This window comes from Callospermophilus lateralis, chromosome 7 (genome assembly GCF_048772815.1).
Source record: "Callospermophilus lateralis isolate mCalLat2 chromosome 7, mCalLat2.hap1, whole genome shotgun sequence".
Classification (NCBI taxonomy): Eukaryota; Metazoa; Chordata; class Mammalia; order Rodentia; family Sciuridae; genus Callospermophilus; species Callospermophilus lateralis.
The window spans coordinates 28,886,643-28,900,594 of NC_135311.1; the positions used below are offsets into that span (position 1 = coordinate 28,886,643).

The 13,952-nt window shown below is 40.0% G+C and overlaps 1 protein-coding gene across 1 annotated transcript in view; it reads left to right on the forward strand.

Annotated features, from left to right (window-relative positions):
* Positions 1 to 13,952, forward strand: part of Aknad1 (AKNA domain containing 1) — a 35,606-nt gene that overhangs the window by 3,759 nt on the left and 17,895 nt on the right. Inside the window, 6 exon segments of the mRNA XM_076862457.1 lie at positions 301 to 340; positions 749 to 894; positions 1,113 to 1,175; positions 6,440 to 6,524; positions 6,527 to 6,572; positions 10,714 to 10,870. Coding sequence (XP_076718572.1) covers positions 301 to 340; positions 749 to 894; positions 1,113 to 1,175; positions 6,440 to 6,524; positions 6,527 to 6,572; positions 10,714 to 10,870 — 537 coding nt within the window.

Here is a 13,952-nt window from a genome sequence, read left to right on the forward strand (position 1 = left end):
ATATTATGGTAAATATTTAACATTTAATTCTCATAGTAGATTCTATTACTATCTCCATTTCACCACCATGAAATTTGATGCTTACAGTGATGAGGCAATTGCTTGTGTCACCCAGTAAATTAGTGTCATAGTGGAATCCAACCCAAGCACCATGGTCCCAGCTCTTGACCACAGAACTGGGCTGCCTCCATGATGACCAGAACACATCAGTTGTCCTGGAGGCAGCCCATTGATCATTCTGAATAATGGTGTAATTGGTCAATTGCAACAGTAATGTTTTCTTATTCTTTAACTATGCAGATGGAGCCTACAGTACACAAACATCAAGACTTTCTTACAGGTATAGAGTTTTAAAACTTCTTTGTTTTAGAGTTTCAAAGACTATGTTGAATAGAAATGTTGAAAGAGGGCATCCCTGTCTTGTTCCAGTTTTTAGGGGGAATGCTTTCAATTTTTCTCCATTTAGAATGATGTTGGCCTTGGCTTAGCATAGATAGCTTTTACAATGTTGAGGTATGTTTCTACTGTCCTTAGCTTTTCTAGTGTTTTGAACATAAAGAGGTGCTGTATTTTATCAAATGCTTTTTCTGCATCTATTGAGATGATCATATGATTTGATATGTGTTTTGAAAATTTCTAGAAGAGAATAGCAAGGCTGATTACTGCCACAGATTTCTGTTTTCAGTACTTAATAAGACGGAGATGAGTTGAAACGCATGGATGCCAAAACTTGTTCTTTCTTATGTAGAAATAAAAACTGAGACACATTTGTTGAAGTTGTCATCCGCCTCTCAGAAAGAGCCCTTCTCAAGTACTTACATATTTCAAAAGCTATCCCAAGGCAAGCAGATGTGTCAAAAGTTAAAAGAACAGACTGATCAACTGAAGACTAAGGTGATACTTTTAAAATTTATTATATAGGGGCTGGACTGTAGCTCATTGATAAAGTGCTTGCTTTGCATGTGTGAGGCACTGGGTTCGATCCTCAGCACCACATAGAAATTAATAAAGATACTGTGTGTTCATCTACATCTAAAAAAATTTTTAAAAAACTTATTATTTAAACACTGGAGACCATGCTATTAATGAAATATTATGTGTTTTTACTGCAGGTACAAGAATTTTCCAAAAAAATAAAACAAGAACCTTTCTGCCATTTGAAAGAAAAAAGAATGGTAATGAATTTGATTTAGCTTTTTAAAATCTTTATTAGAGAATTTGACATGGGCAAATACAAATGACTTCATGGTACCATGTTTTCTCTACAAGTGGAATGTTCTGGTAGGAAATGTTTGGCTGAAGATTAAACTGACTTAGTTTATGGGGCTAAAAGAGCTTAGAATTCTGTTTCTATAAGAATTTAGCTCTCTTTCCTTTCCAGGAGATAGATACATCACTTACCTCACTAGTCAACTCATAATAAATCTGAGGTATGCTCAAGAGAAGAACATGGAAGCCATTATAAAGAGGGTGCCTGTCCTAGTTGATGGGTCCTGGTGGATTTAGGTTATAAAAATTGCTAGTATCTGGTAACTCAACATTTAAGACTTTGAAAACTTAAGATCAAACTTGAGGCAATGCTTTTCACGTCAAAATCTTTTACTTTTACACCCTTGCTTATTGTTACATTTAATCACTCATTTATGTTGTCACTCTAACAGCCTTGTTATCAGTGACAGGGTTATGGGAAACGTGTGGACAATGAAGCAACAGGCCGAGGCTGGGAGAACCATAGATGGGCTGAAGTGGAAGATGTAGTTCAGGTTATCAAGTCAGCAGCAAGCAGGTAGTGGGGAGTCCTGATGTGTGCATAAGCAAGGTACAGTGTGGGCTGTGCTGTAGAAACCTAAAAGTATGGGCCAAACCCAGGAGAACCCAGATGCTAAAAAGGCACTATGGATTATCCATTTATTCATCATATTAATTAAATCATTCATTCCTTCAAAAACCATGCACCAGGCCTTAGGGATTTGGAAATGAAGAAATTCTTCCTTTTCAAATGGCTTATCGTCTCCTACAAACAGGATGGTGAACAGATTGTTAAAATGCATCTTGAGAAAGGTTGCAGATGATTCTCATGACAGCCTAGGAGAAGCTCCTCCTGGCTATTGAATGCTTTGGAAAGCTTCCTGGAAATGACTTTTAACTTGGTGTATTGCGAGAGGAATAAGGGTGAGTTCAGCAGAATAGGAGGCAGAGAAGTCTTCTGGAAGAAAGGAAACCACAGATTCTATAGTGTGAGGGCAAAACCTGCCTCTCGCGTAATTTGTCAGACGGAGCTCAGTACATCATGAAAGGCCTTTAAGCAATGCTAAGGAGCTTAGTTTTTTTTTTTCCTGAGTTTGAGGGATGGGGCAACATGGAAGGATTTAAAATTGAGAAATGGCAAGCACCAAGCACTATGGTAGGCATAGACCCAATGCAGGATGAGTTTGAGAACTTGAAGGCTGGTGTGAGGAAGATGAAGAGGGAGACAAATCTATCTGTTTAAGGTAGTGGTGGCAGATTAAAGGAGTGAATAAAGAAAAGGAGGCGGCTTGGATGAGTTCCAGATTTCTGGCTTGGGTGACACAAAGGTCAGGAACAAAAGTGGAAGTTCCAGTTCAGAAGGGGTGTGGAGAGCAGGCAGAAGGCAAGATGTCAAGTATAGTTTGGACGCTTTTGAGTATGAAGTCCCTAGAGGACATTCAATTGAGGATGTCCAATAGGCCCTTAGTATGATGGGTCTGGCCCTCAGAAGCCTTTGGGCCAGAAATATAGATTTGGCATAGCCGTGAGTTGAAGCTATGGAGGGATTGAGGTTGTCCAGGTCAAGTGGGAAGTGGAGAGGGTCAAGGATAGAGTCACTGGTCAGCAGCAAGCAGAGGGCAGGAGGAAAAAAAAACAGAGAGGCCCAAAAAGGAGACTGAAGAGGAAAGACCCAAAAGATGAGGAGCAGATCTGAAGAGGAAGAGCTATTGAAGCCCCAGGAAGGAGGATTTTAATAAGTAAGGAGTTAGGGCTGGGGTTGTAGTTCAGTAGTAAAGCTTGCCTAGCATGGGTGAAGAACTGGGTTTGATCCTCAGCATCACATAAAAATAAGTAAATAAAATAAAGGCATTGTGTCCATCTACAAAAAAAACAAAACAAAAAAAAAAAGATGTAGGAAATTGGGCCACACCATTCAACAAAAGAAAACAAGATGTATATTGGTCTGGGGATATAGCCCAGTGGCAGAGCACTTGCCTAGCATGTGCAAAGTCCTGGGTTCAATCCTCATCACTACAAAATAAAAAGAAAGAAAAGTTGAAAAAACGTCTATTAAAAAAAAATGTGCATTGGATTTGGCAAGCCTGGTTTCACTGAGGTGGTGGATGGGAAGGCAAATTGCAGAGGCTAAGGATTAAATGAGAGATAAAGGATATCTCTCAAAGGCCAGAGTTTGGGGAGCTTGCAGAACACAGAATTTTAGAGGGCAGAACTGGTTTAAGGCAATAGCCTTCAGAGGCCTCAAGTCAAAAAGATTCTTCTGATGGTAGAGGGTAAGTAGAAATTCCTTCTGGGACCGGGAGAACAGAAAACATGGCTCCTGACAGTTTTAGCCTGTGGTCTAAGTGTTCCAGGCCCATTTGGATCAATGTTGGAAGAAGGCCAGACAGGGTGGAACCAACCCTCTCAGCTTGAGCAGCACAATAATGGGAAGCATTTGGATTTTGGAGCAGACATCCTAGTTCTACTTATTGGTTATACAGCTTAGACATGTTGTGGCACATCTCCCATCTCAGAATTGTTCTGAGAATGAAAAGAGATACAGTTATGTCTAGAAAACTGTGCCCTATCTTCTGGAATATAACATGATTTATAACTCCAAGATCCTAAATTAGAATTAATACTTGGCTTTCTTTTCTTCTCATCCTCTGGCCTTTGAATACCTGATTCCCTCTTGTGGCTTTAATTGCCATTTACTTGCATGCTACAGATTCCTAAACCACCACCGTTCTTAGCTTTTTCTTTCTTTCTTTTTTTTTTTTAAATATTTTTAGTTGTAGGTGGACACAATGCCTTTATTTTATTTATTTATTTTCATGTGGTGCTGAGGATTGAACCCAGTGCCTCATACCTGCCAGGCAAGTGCTCTACCATTGAGCCACAACCCCAGCCCCTAGCTTTTCATCTATAGTTCCAGCACCGGTGAGTGTCTTCCTGGGTCCCTGCTCTCCCTGCAACTCTAGTTCAGCCTTGATATCTTCACTCAAACTTGCTAGCCTTCTCCAATTCTTCATTTTACTCAAATCTATTACATTCTTTCTACCTCCCAACCCAGAAACTCTCTAGTTTGTTAGATTCATAGTACCAGGATCTCTTCCTGGCAGGGAATAGATGGCTGGCTCAAATGGGGTAACCAAGGAGAGTTTAATAAAGGCATTCTTTTACAACGGTATAGACAAGATTAAGGAAAACCAATAAAGGACGAGGAAGCCTCTCATGGAAGGAATGTGGGGAGCTGCTTCACCTGCAGGCTTAAAGGAGCAGAGGAAAACCAGGCACCGGAGCCTACAGGGAGAGCTGTAGCTGTAGGAATAGCAGACAAGCTCTGTGGCTTTTGACAGACTGACATTAGCCAGTCTATGCAGGAAGAAGGAAATCAGGGAAATAACGACTCTCACTCCTACCTCATTGTCTCCAAGTCCTCTCTCCTGCTGCTACCTACTGTTGGCTGGAAACAACTGAAGCTAGGGTAGAAAAGAACCTGTTGATACAGTTGACTCAAAGTCAGCTCCCTCAACTGGGGCACAGAGAAAGAGAGAGGATGAATACAGGGAGGAAACGGAAAACAGCCACCAAACTTGCCATTTTCAACCCTATGGCCAATATATTTCTAAACTCTTGTCTATTTGTTAATATTAACAAGAATTCATAATAGTAGCAGCTATTATCTTTTGTATATGTATAGATAATACCTGACTTAGAATGGTTTAACAATATTTCAATTTTATGATGATGCAAGGTAATACCCATTCAGTAGAAATCATGCTTTGGATTTTGAGTTTGGGTCTTTCCCTGGTTAGGGACATGCAGTAAGGATACTCTCTCAGATGCTGGGCAGCAAGAGCCAGCTACACAGCTCAGAGTTAGCCTGCAATCACGAGAGTAGACAGCCAGTACTGTACAGTGGTCTGTGTTCAACAAATCACATGAGCTATTCAACACTTTCCTTACAAAATAGATTTTTGTTTTAGGTGATTTGTCCCAACTGTAGGCTGATGCAAGATTCTAAGCACATTTAAGGTAGGCTGGGCCAGGCTATGATGTAGTGAATGCTTTTCTACATGTGATATTTTCGATTTTCAATTTACAATGACTTTTTCAGAATGTAGCCCCATTATGAGCAGAGGAACACTGGTACTGTGCTCCTGGCATGCTTATCTTATTTAATTTTCAGAAGGTGGGAGCTATTATATTAATTTTACAGATGAAAAATTGAAGTTTCAAGAGTTTGAGTTAACTCAAATAATTCAATTAGTAAGGGACAAAGTCTGAACTTGAACCCTGTTTTGTCTGCATTGTAACCTTATTGTGCAATATTCCCACCCTTGGCAACATAGCTTCAATTCCTCCTTTAATCTCCATTTTCATGAATACTGCCTAGTCTAGGCTTCCCTGAGCATCCTTTAAATCTGACTTCAGTCTTACTTCCTCCATTGTGTCTTGGAGTCAATACACAGTCTCTCTTTTCAGCAGAATAAAATCATTTAGACTAGGACTGTTCCTGAGAGAGTTTTTGAATCTCATGCCTCAGGCCCAGGGTCAGACACAAGCAGGACTCAGGGAATGTTTAGCACCTGGGGATTTGGGTCAGAAGCCTCTACATATCTTCAAGAGAGGATCCTGACCTGCAGTGTTTAAACATTCATTTACATTCATTTACAAAGCTGCCTGAGGTGACTTCTGCAAGACCCACCCACTTTTCTGGCTAAATTTTGCTATTCCTTCCCCATCTTACCTCCACTTGCCATAGACTGAAACCCAGGTCCTCTAACTTCAGATCCTTTTTAAGATCTATGTGACTTCAGACATAATTTCTAGAACTCCAGTTTTCTTCCTCTACAAAACCAGGATAATGAAGTCTCGTTTGCAAAATTCACAACGTTGATGTGGAGATTAAACAAGATAAAGTGCTCTATAAGTAAAAGTCATTCTGCAAAATACAGGATAATGAATATGCCACTCAGGAGGTTCAGAGGCCTCCAAGTGGGTTCCAAGGGAGAAATCAGAAATGACTGTATTTTCCAGCCATGTGCTGTGAGGGGATTGCGAGTGCCAAGATGACTCTTGGGTTGTCTATATTTTAGATGTCAGATTCTGACATTACTGTAGGGTACACCTACTCTGCGTTTTTGGGAAAACAACTACTCACACAGCTTACATGTGGATGATTCCAATGACTTCCCTGCTTCAGGTCCTGAAGAAACTTCAGGAACACCTTGAAGTGCTGGAACAGGAATTGCTGGCCGCCAAGGAAAAGCATCTGGGCTTGCAGCAGCAAACCACAAGCATGAATGCCCAACTGTAGATGACTTTGATCCCAACAGGTCAGGTTGACACCTACCATGCAAGGTTCATGGGCCCAAGGTGGCCTCTTTCACGTGGGATTCTGAAGTAGCCACTGGCTTAGTAGGTGGCGAGCCACTGGTCTAGAGTCAGCAAAAACCGTGTCACCAAAGGGAAAAAAGTGACCATTCTCTCTTGTCACAAGTAGCATGGATCATCTGTGATGTGTAAGGTGCTATGCTGGGCATCGATCCCAAATGACCAGTTGTCTCCTGGTACAGAGCTACCATGCCACAACTTTATATTCTGTTGGAGGTTATTTTAGTTGGTTCTGAGACCCAGAGCAGCACAAGAAAATCTCAGAAGAACTCATGTGTCATGACAGAGGGCCTTCTCCTCTCCTGTCCTCCTCAGCTCTTTCCTAGTCCTCTCTGCTTCTAACTTTGCTATCCCTGCCTGGTTCTTGCCTCCTGTCCATTTTTTACTCCTTCCTTTCCCATCCACTCCTTCCTTTTCCATCCACTGGCAGGAGAGGACCACTGGAAAGTTGATTTGTGGCCGAGGTGAAGGACCTTCAAAATCCTGATAACGGAAAACAATTCCTGAGTTAATTCACATTAGAAACTTGGACGCACACTCCTATTGAAGTTTCCAATTGGCCATTTTTATGGAATCATTCTCTTCTCGCTTCACTCCAAGTAATTTTAAGATCCATTCCAGAACTCCAGGCTAAGATTGTTTCCATTTAATTTCCTGGTATGAATTAAAAGAAACCATTGAGTAATATTTGTGAAGTTCAACTCTTTCTACTCACAGCATTTTAATGTGGAATCATTCTTGATGCCAAAATATTTTAATGATTTATGTTTCAGAACTAGCATCCTGAGATGTTTTTTTCTCCCCTGAGGTACAATTTACTTTTTTCAAAATGAATGGAACCTCTGTCTGCCTTTATTTCAATACTGTATAATTAAACAGCAGGAATGAGGTTTTAATATTGATTTTTTTTTCCCAATGGCTTTTTCTCCCTCTGGGGGTGGGGGAGAAACCATCTCTACATTCTTCTGCTTTTTAAAAAATTAATAGAGTAAGTATATTTATTTTCAAGGAATCTCTTAGCTGTCATTTTCAAGACAGGCCTCTGTGTGCATTGAGACTGAAGTTACGCAATGCCTTATTTATATCCTAGTTGCAACCACACTGTGCCTGGCACAAGTATAAATCAAAAGGGTTTTAACTGCAATTATATCCCATATACGGGAAAAACTTTCAACACTGGGGCAAGGGAGGGACCCAGCCTCTCCCAAAACTCCCTTGGAGCCACCTCAGGACAAGCAAAGCTGATCAGCACAAGACTGGTCCTCTTATTCTCACATAGACTAACGAGGCAATGGCAGAAGCCCATACAACCTTTAGGGTCTTGAAATGTTGAGAACCTTCTGTTTGTCCAAAAGCTGATATAGGTAGCTTTCTGTGGGGGCAAGAATTCTGCTGATTTATTGAGTAGTCACTTGTTTCCATTGACTGCTGTGCTCTTAGTAAAAACTTTTTATCACAGTGGTAAGGTATTCAAACCCCAGCCCCCTCCCACATACACAAAAAGGTAATATAAGAATTATTTGTTTGGATCTCATTTATCTTGTTCATCAGAATGTCCAATGGTTGTCAGATTCTTTCAAACATCAGAAACCAAAACGAGTCAAGAAATGGGATTCTACTGCCAGGCACATGCCTGTAATCCCAGAAACTGGGAGACTGAGTCAGGAAGATCGAAAGTTCGAGGTCAGCCTAGGCAATTTAGCAAGACTTGTCTCAAAAGAAAGAAAGGGAGGGAGGGAGAGTGCCCCTGGGTTCAATTTACAGTACTGCCACCACCCAACCCCCCAAAAGAAGGAAGAAAAAGAAATGGGTATCTACCTCCATCAATCTCTCTGATATTCTCAGCATCAATCTTGTCCTTTGCTTTACAGGAAAAATCATAAATTCCCTCAAAAATGTCTCTTATCTATCTCCAAATCTCCATGTTGACACCTCTTTTTTCTTCCTTCCTTCACCCTCCAACCTCCTTGAGCCCCGCCTCCCTTTGGACTGCCATGAAGCCTTGCTCGGTAGGTCATTTCACTCCTTTTTTGTAAATCAGCAGTCTCTACGGGTCCTCTGCTGCATTCTCTTCTGCCTTCTACATTATAAATATTCTCCAATCTTATTCAACTATCATTTTAGCATTTCTTTGTCCTGCCATGTATCAAAAACAGCAGCCTTTCTCCACTAGTTGAAAAAGACATTTTTAAAAATGTATTAATTTCTTTTCAGTACTAAGAACTGCATATGCTAGGCAAGTGCTTTACCCCTGAGCTACATCCCAGCCTTTTAAAATTTTTTGTCTTGATACAAAGTCTTGCTAAGTTGCCTAGGCTGGCCTTCAACTTGCAATCTTCCTGCCTCAGCCTCCTGAGTAGCTGGGATTACAGATGTGCACCGCTGTGCCCAGTGGCAAAAGACATTTTATCAAATACAAAATCTCTGCATGTAGATGTGACATTTTTCTATTTCATTCTACTGATCTGTTTCTGTCTCTATATTAACCAAATGGTTTTTTAAAAATATTTTCAGTTGTAGGTGGACATAATACCTTTACTTTATTTTTACGTGGTGCTGAGGATTGAACCTAGTGCCTCACAAGTGCAAGGCAAGCGTTCCACCACTGAGCTACAACCAGTCCTGCACTTCTGTTCTTAGCATTTTGTTGATTTTTACTTGGTTGTCTTCATTTATAAGGTATGACATTGTAGCATCTGAAAGCAATGACAGGCTTTTCCTCCCTAAATATTTATATACTTTATTTCTATTTTTCCTTCCAGTTCTTATATGTTTCTTTTTATTACTTTATTTCATTTGCTAGGTTTTCAAGAATAATATTGAATAATTAGTACTTGTGAAAGAACTTTTTTTGGGCGATGGGGAGGGGGGGTAACCAGGGATTGAACCCAGGAGCACTTAACCACTGAGCCATATCCCCAGCGTCTAAATTTTTTTAAAAATATTTATTTGAAACAGGGTCTCACTAAGTTGCTAAGGCTGGTCTTGAATTTATGATCCTCCTGCCTCAGCCTCCTGAGTCACTGGGAGTCACCACACCCAGCTTCTTTCTTTTTCTTAATGTTATTTATGTTTCTTATTACTTTCCAGCAGTTTATTTTGCAGATTTTTTGGAAACAAAAATTTATTTTATTGATCAAATTTTAAAAATTCCTAGATGTACTTTCTTTTTCTATCTTCCTGTTTTGAACACTTAGTTTATTGATTTTTTTTCAACTTTTTCTTCTAATAATGCATCTTTAAGACTCTAAGCCGGGGGCATATCTTGGAACATAGCATACACAAGTTCCTGGACTCAATCCCCAGCACCAAAACAAAACAATCTAGAATGAAAAAGAAACATACCAACCCCCCCCCCCAACTCAGCTAAGCTGGGTGTAGTGGTTTAAGTCTGGAGTTCCAGTTCCTCAAGAGGTTAAGGCAAGAGTATCACTTGAGCCCAGGAATTTGGGACCAGCCTGAGCAACACAGAAAACTTGTCTCTTAGGGAAAAAAAAAAAAAAAAGTATAAATTGTCCTCAAACTACTGCTTTAACTGCATTGGATTGATTTTCATATATTTTTCTCTCAAATTTCATCTGCTAATAAATTATTCCTCACTCCCATTTCTATTTTATATTTAACCCAAAATTATTTAGATGAAAATTGGGTAAAATCTATATTTTAAAATATACGTGCATGTAATCATAACGAGGTTATTCATTAAATTATTCTCATACTTTTATGCTCCTCCTCTCTTTTAATTGGCATAATGATTATTTCCATGGCATTGCAGCTCTTAGAACTGTCAGGGATCCTGGTGTCATCAGATCCAGAAAAGCAAGGTAGAGCTGAGATACTGGAAGCTCAGAAAGATGAAATGATTTACCAAAGGATATACAGCTAATAGACGCAAATGAGGCTCAGAGCCAGGACTTTGGAGTGAAACTCTAAACAGAATGCATCAGGGCAGAGGTCCCTTATCCTTCCCGGCTATAGATAGGCCACATTAAAAATGTAGATTAGTGCCCTTTTCAATTACTATTGTCACCAGTTAGGAGGCTGAGAGCATAGCCCAGGAGGTGCCTGTTTATGTTTGCCCAGAAAAGTGGAAGATAAAATCTTCAAGTTGGAGGTGCTACTTGAAGATGTTAGAGAGAAAATTGACGAAAGCAAATGTACTTCAGCACTCTGTCTTCCTGTGAGCTCTCCAATCTTCCTGGATGACTTGGCATCCACAGCCTCTTTGTCCTCAAATGAGGTCATGCAGCAACCTACAGCCTAATTTTGTGCCAGGAAAAAATGGTTTTTATGCATGTATGGACTCCTAACTCATGGATTCACTGGATTCTATTTTAATATTTAATGAAAACTGAACTTTCCGAAGCCCTATGAATCAGAATATTTAAAATGGAACCAGCTTTTAGTAATTGGATGCAATTTCAAGTGTTGGTTTTGAAACATCCCATTAATTTTGGATGCAACATTTCAGTGTGAACTGATGATCCACAGAATAGCTATTTCTTCTGGATAAAGAGCAAAACTTGTGGATCGTGCCTGGGAAAATTTTTCTTTTCAATAGTTTTGTGCTCCTTCTTCTAAATAAAGACCAGCACACTCAGTGAAATAATTATTTCCTCTAAATCGACTTTTGCATTTTCCTTCTCTCAAGTTAAATTCTTTTGATTGTCTGCATATACCAGATTGGGAATTCAAATCAATCATCACTGTCTTTCTACTCTTTTTATTTTCTTCGCCTCAACTATCAGAACGTTTCAGACTAAATTAAAATTTGAAAAAACTGAATCATCTAAATAATTGCTTTAAGTCTCTGGTGTCGTTCAGTATTTGAAGACACAGTCCAGGGCTGATATTCAAAATTCAAATGAGGTTTTTGTCAGAGCTAAGGACAAGAATGAGAGGATTTATATAAATATTAGCCTTCCAAAGAAGTGTGTTCACCTCCTCAGAACGCTTTGCTGCCTGACAAAACGGCATTCACTCAGGCCCAACTTTGGACACAGGTAATTTCTGCATCCTGGATACTCAGTCCCCCACCTCAGGCAGAATTCTTTGCCTGGGGTGGTGTGAGGGAGCCTAAGGATTCTTCTAGCCATCTGGTAGCAGCTGCCTCAGGCCTGGATTCACTCTGCTTTACTTGGTCCCAAGTTTACAGCAACTGTTGTAAAATGAAGAAAACTCCACACTTTGTAATGATTAGTATTGAAGAAAGCATCTACTTCTAGTATTTATTATTAATTCATGCATTTATCCATTCAGCAATATTTATTGCTATATATTAGGCACTTTTTTTCCTTTTTATTGGTGCATTATAATTATACATAACAATGGGATTTGTTATAATATATTCATATGTGCACACAATAAAACAGCATAATTTGATCGATTTCATTCCCCAGTACCTCCCCTTTCCCCTCCGCACCCTCCCCCTGATTCCCTTCTTCTATTCTACCTGTCTCCCTTCTATTTTTTTCTTTTTAATTTGTTCTACTAGGCACTTTCCTAAGTATTTGGGATTCAACATAAACAAGGCAGACAAATCACCCCCTCTCTCAAGATGTTTGCGCTTCTGGGAGAATTGAATAGGAGTACAGAATGCAAAAAGCACTATGCAGGAAGTGATAAAACACTCCCGTGACTCTGAGGCCAAACTTCCTGGGTTCAAATACTGGCTGTGTTTACTTATCAGCTTTGTGATCATGGGGAAGTTAGGCAACCTCCCTGTGTCTCAGTTCCCTCCTCTGAAAAATGGGCTATCAATGCCTGTCTCACCGGGTTGTTATGATGTTTAAATGAGTTAGTACATGTAAAGTACTTAAACCAGCGCATTACTTGGGTGTTAGCTGTTGAGACTATTAAGTAATGGGACATGACCAAGGTAACTGTGAGAGGGCAGCATTACTAAGGGAGAGATAGTCAGAGGGAACATTTGAGTTGAGTCCTGGGATAAGGAGGCTACTTGGTGAGGAGTCTGGGAAGGGACCCTGGGAAACATATTATGGTGCCTTAGGAGTGATAATGGGGATCTTGACCTAATTTAGAGTCACATCTGAAGTTAACTCTGGCCCTAAGGGCAATTCCTTCTGTGTGCTCCCAAGGAGCATCTGGAGCCCTTTGGGCCCCGGGGGAAGTAAGGTGAATGGGGGTGGGGGTGAGGGTGGGGGTGAGGGTGGGGGGGTGGTTGTTGCAGGCCCCAAGCCAGGAGCTCTGTGAGCTGGCAGTGCAGATGCGAATCCTCACCTGGTTTTGTGTGCATGCACCCGTTACTGGGAATTGAACCCTGAATTTCTCCCTTGCTAAGCTTCTGCTGTACCACTGAGCTACATCCCTAGTCCCCAGCTCTTGGACTAATTGGCAGGCGGGTGTTAGGGCTGGTGATTTGGCTCTTGCTAAGGGTTTCCCATTCTTCCAGCTCTCAGGAGAAACTTGATTGAGGTACCTGGACCTAAATGAGGGCTTCTTCAACTTCACTGGGTCTAGAAATCAATTGCAGATCTTTTTTTTTTTTTCTTGGTTCTTTTGTGACACTTGACGTAGAATTCATTTTAATACAATTGTCCAAGCATGGAGTATATCTGATTCTAATTAGGTCCCCATTCTTATGGATGTAGATGATGGGTGGGATTTGCCTGTTTTGGTGCCAATACCATGCTGTTTTTGTTGTTATAACTCTGTTGTATGATTTAAGATCTGGGATTGTGATGCTTTGCTTTTCTTGCTAAAGATTGCTTTGACTACTCTGGGTCTCTTATTTTTCCAGATGGATTTCATGACTGCTTTTTCTATTTCTATGGAGAACATAATTAGAATTTTGATGGGAATTGCTTTGAATCTGTATAGCACTTTTGGTAGTATGGCTGTTTTGATAATATTAATTCTGCCCTATCCAAGAACAATTGATGGTCTTTCCATCTTCTAAGGTCTTCTCTCTTTCTTTCTTTAATGTTCTGTAGTTTTTTTAAAAACATGGTGTCATTTTTAATACCTTTAATTAATTAATTAATTTATTTTATGTGGTGCTGGGGATCAATCCCAGTGCAAGCTCTCTACCACTGAGCCACAACCCCAGCTCTCTTCTGTAGATTTCATTGCAGAAGTCCTTCACCTTTTTTGTTAGATTGATTCCCAAGTTGTTTTTTTTTTTTTTTTTTTTTTTTTTGAGGCTATTATGAATAGGATGGTTTTCTTAATTTCTCTTTCAGCTGATTCATCGTTGGAGTATAGGAATGCAATTGATTTCTGGGTGTTAATTTTGTATCCTGCTACTTGCTGAATTCATTTTTTAGAGTTTTCTGGTGAAGTTTTTGGGTCTTCTAAATATA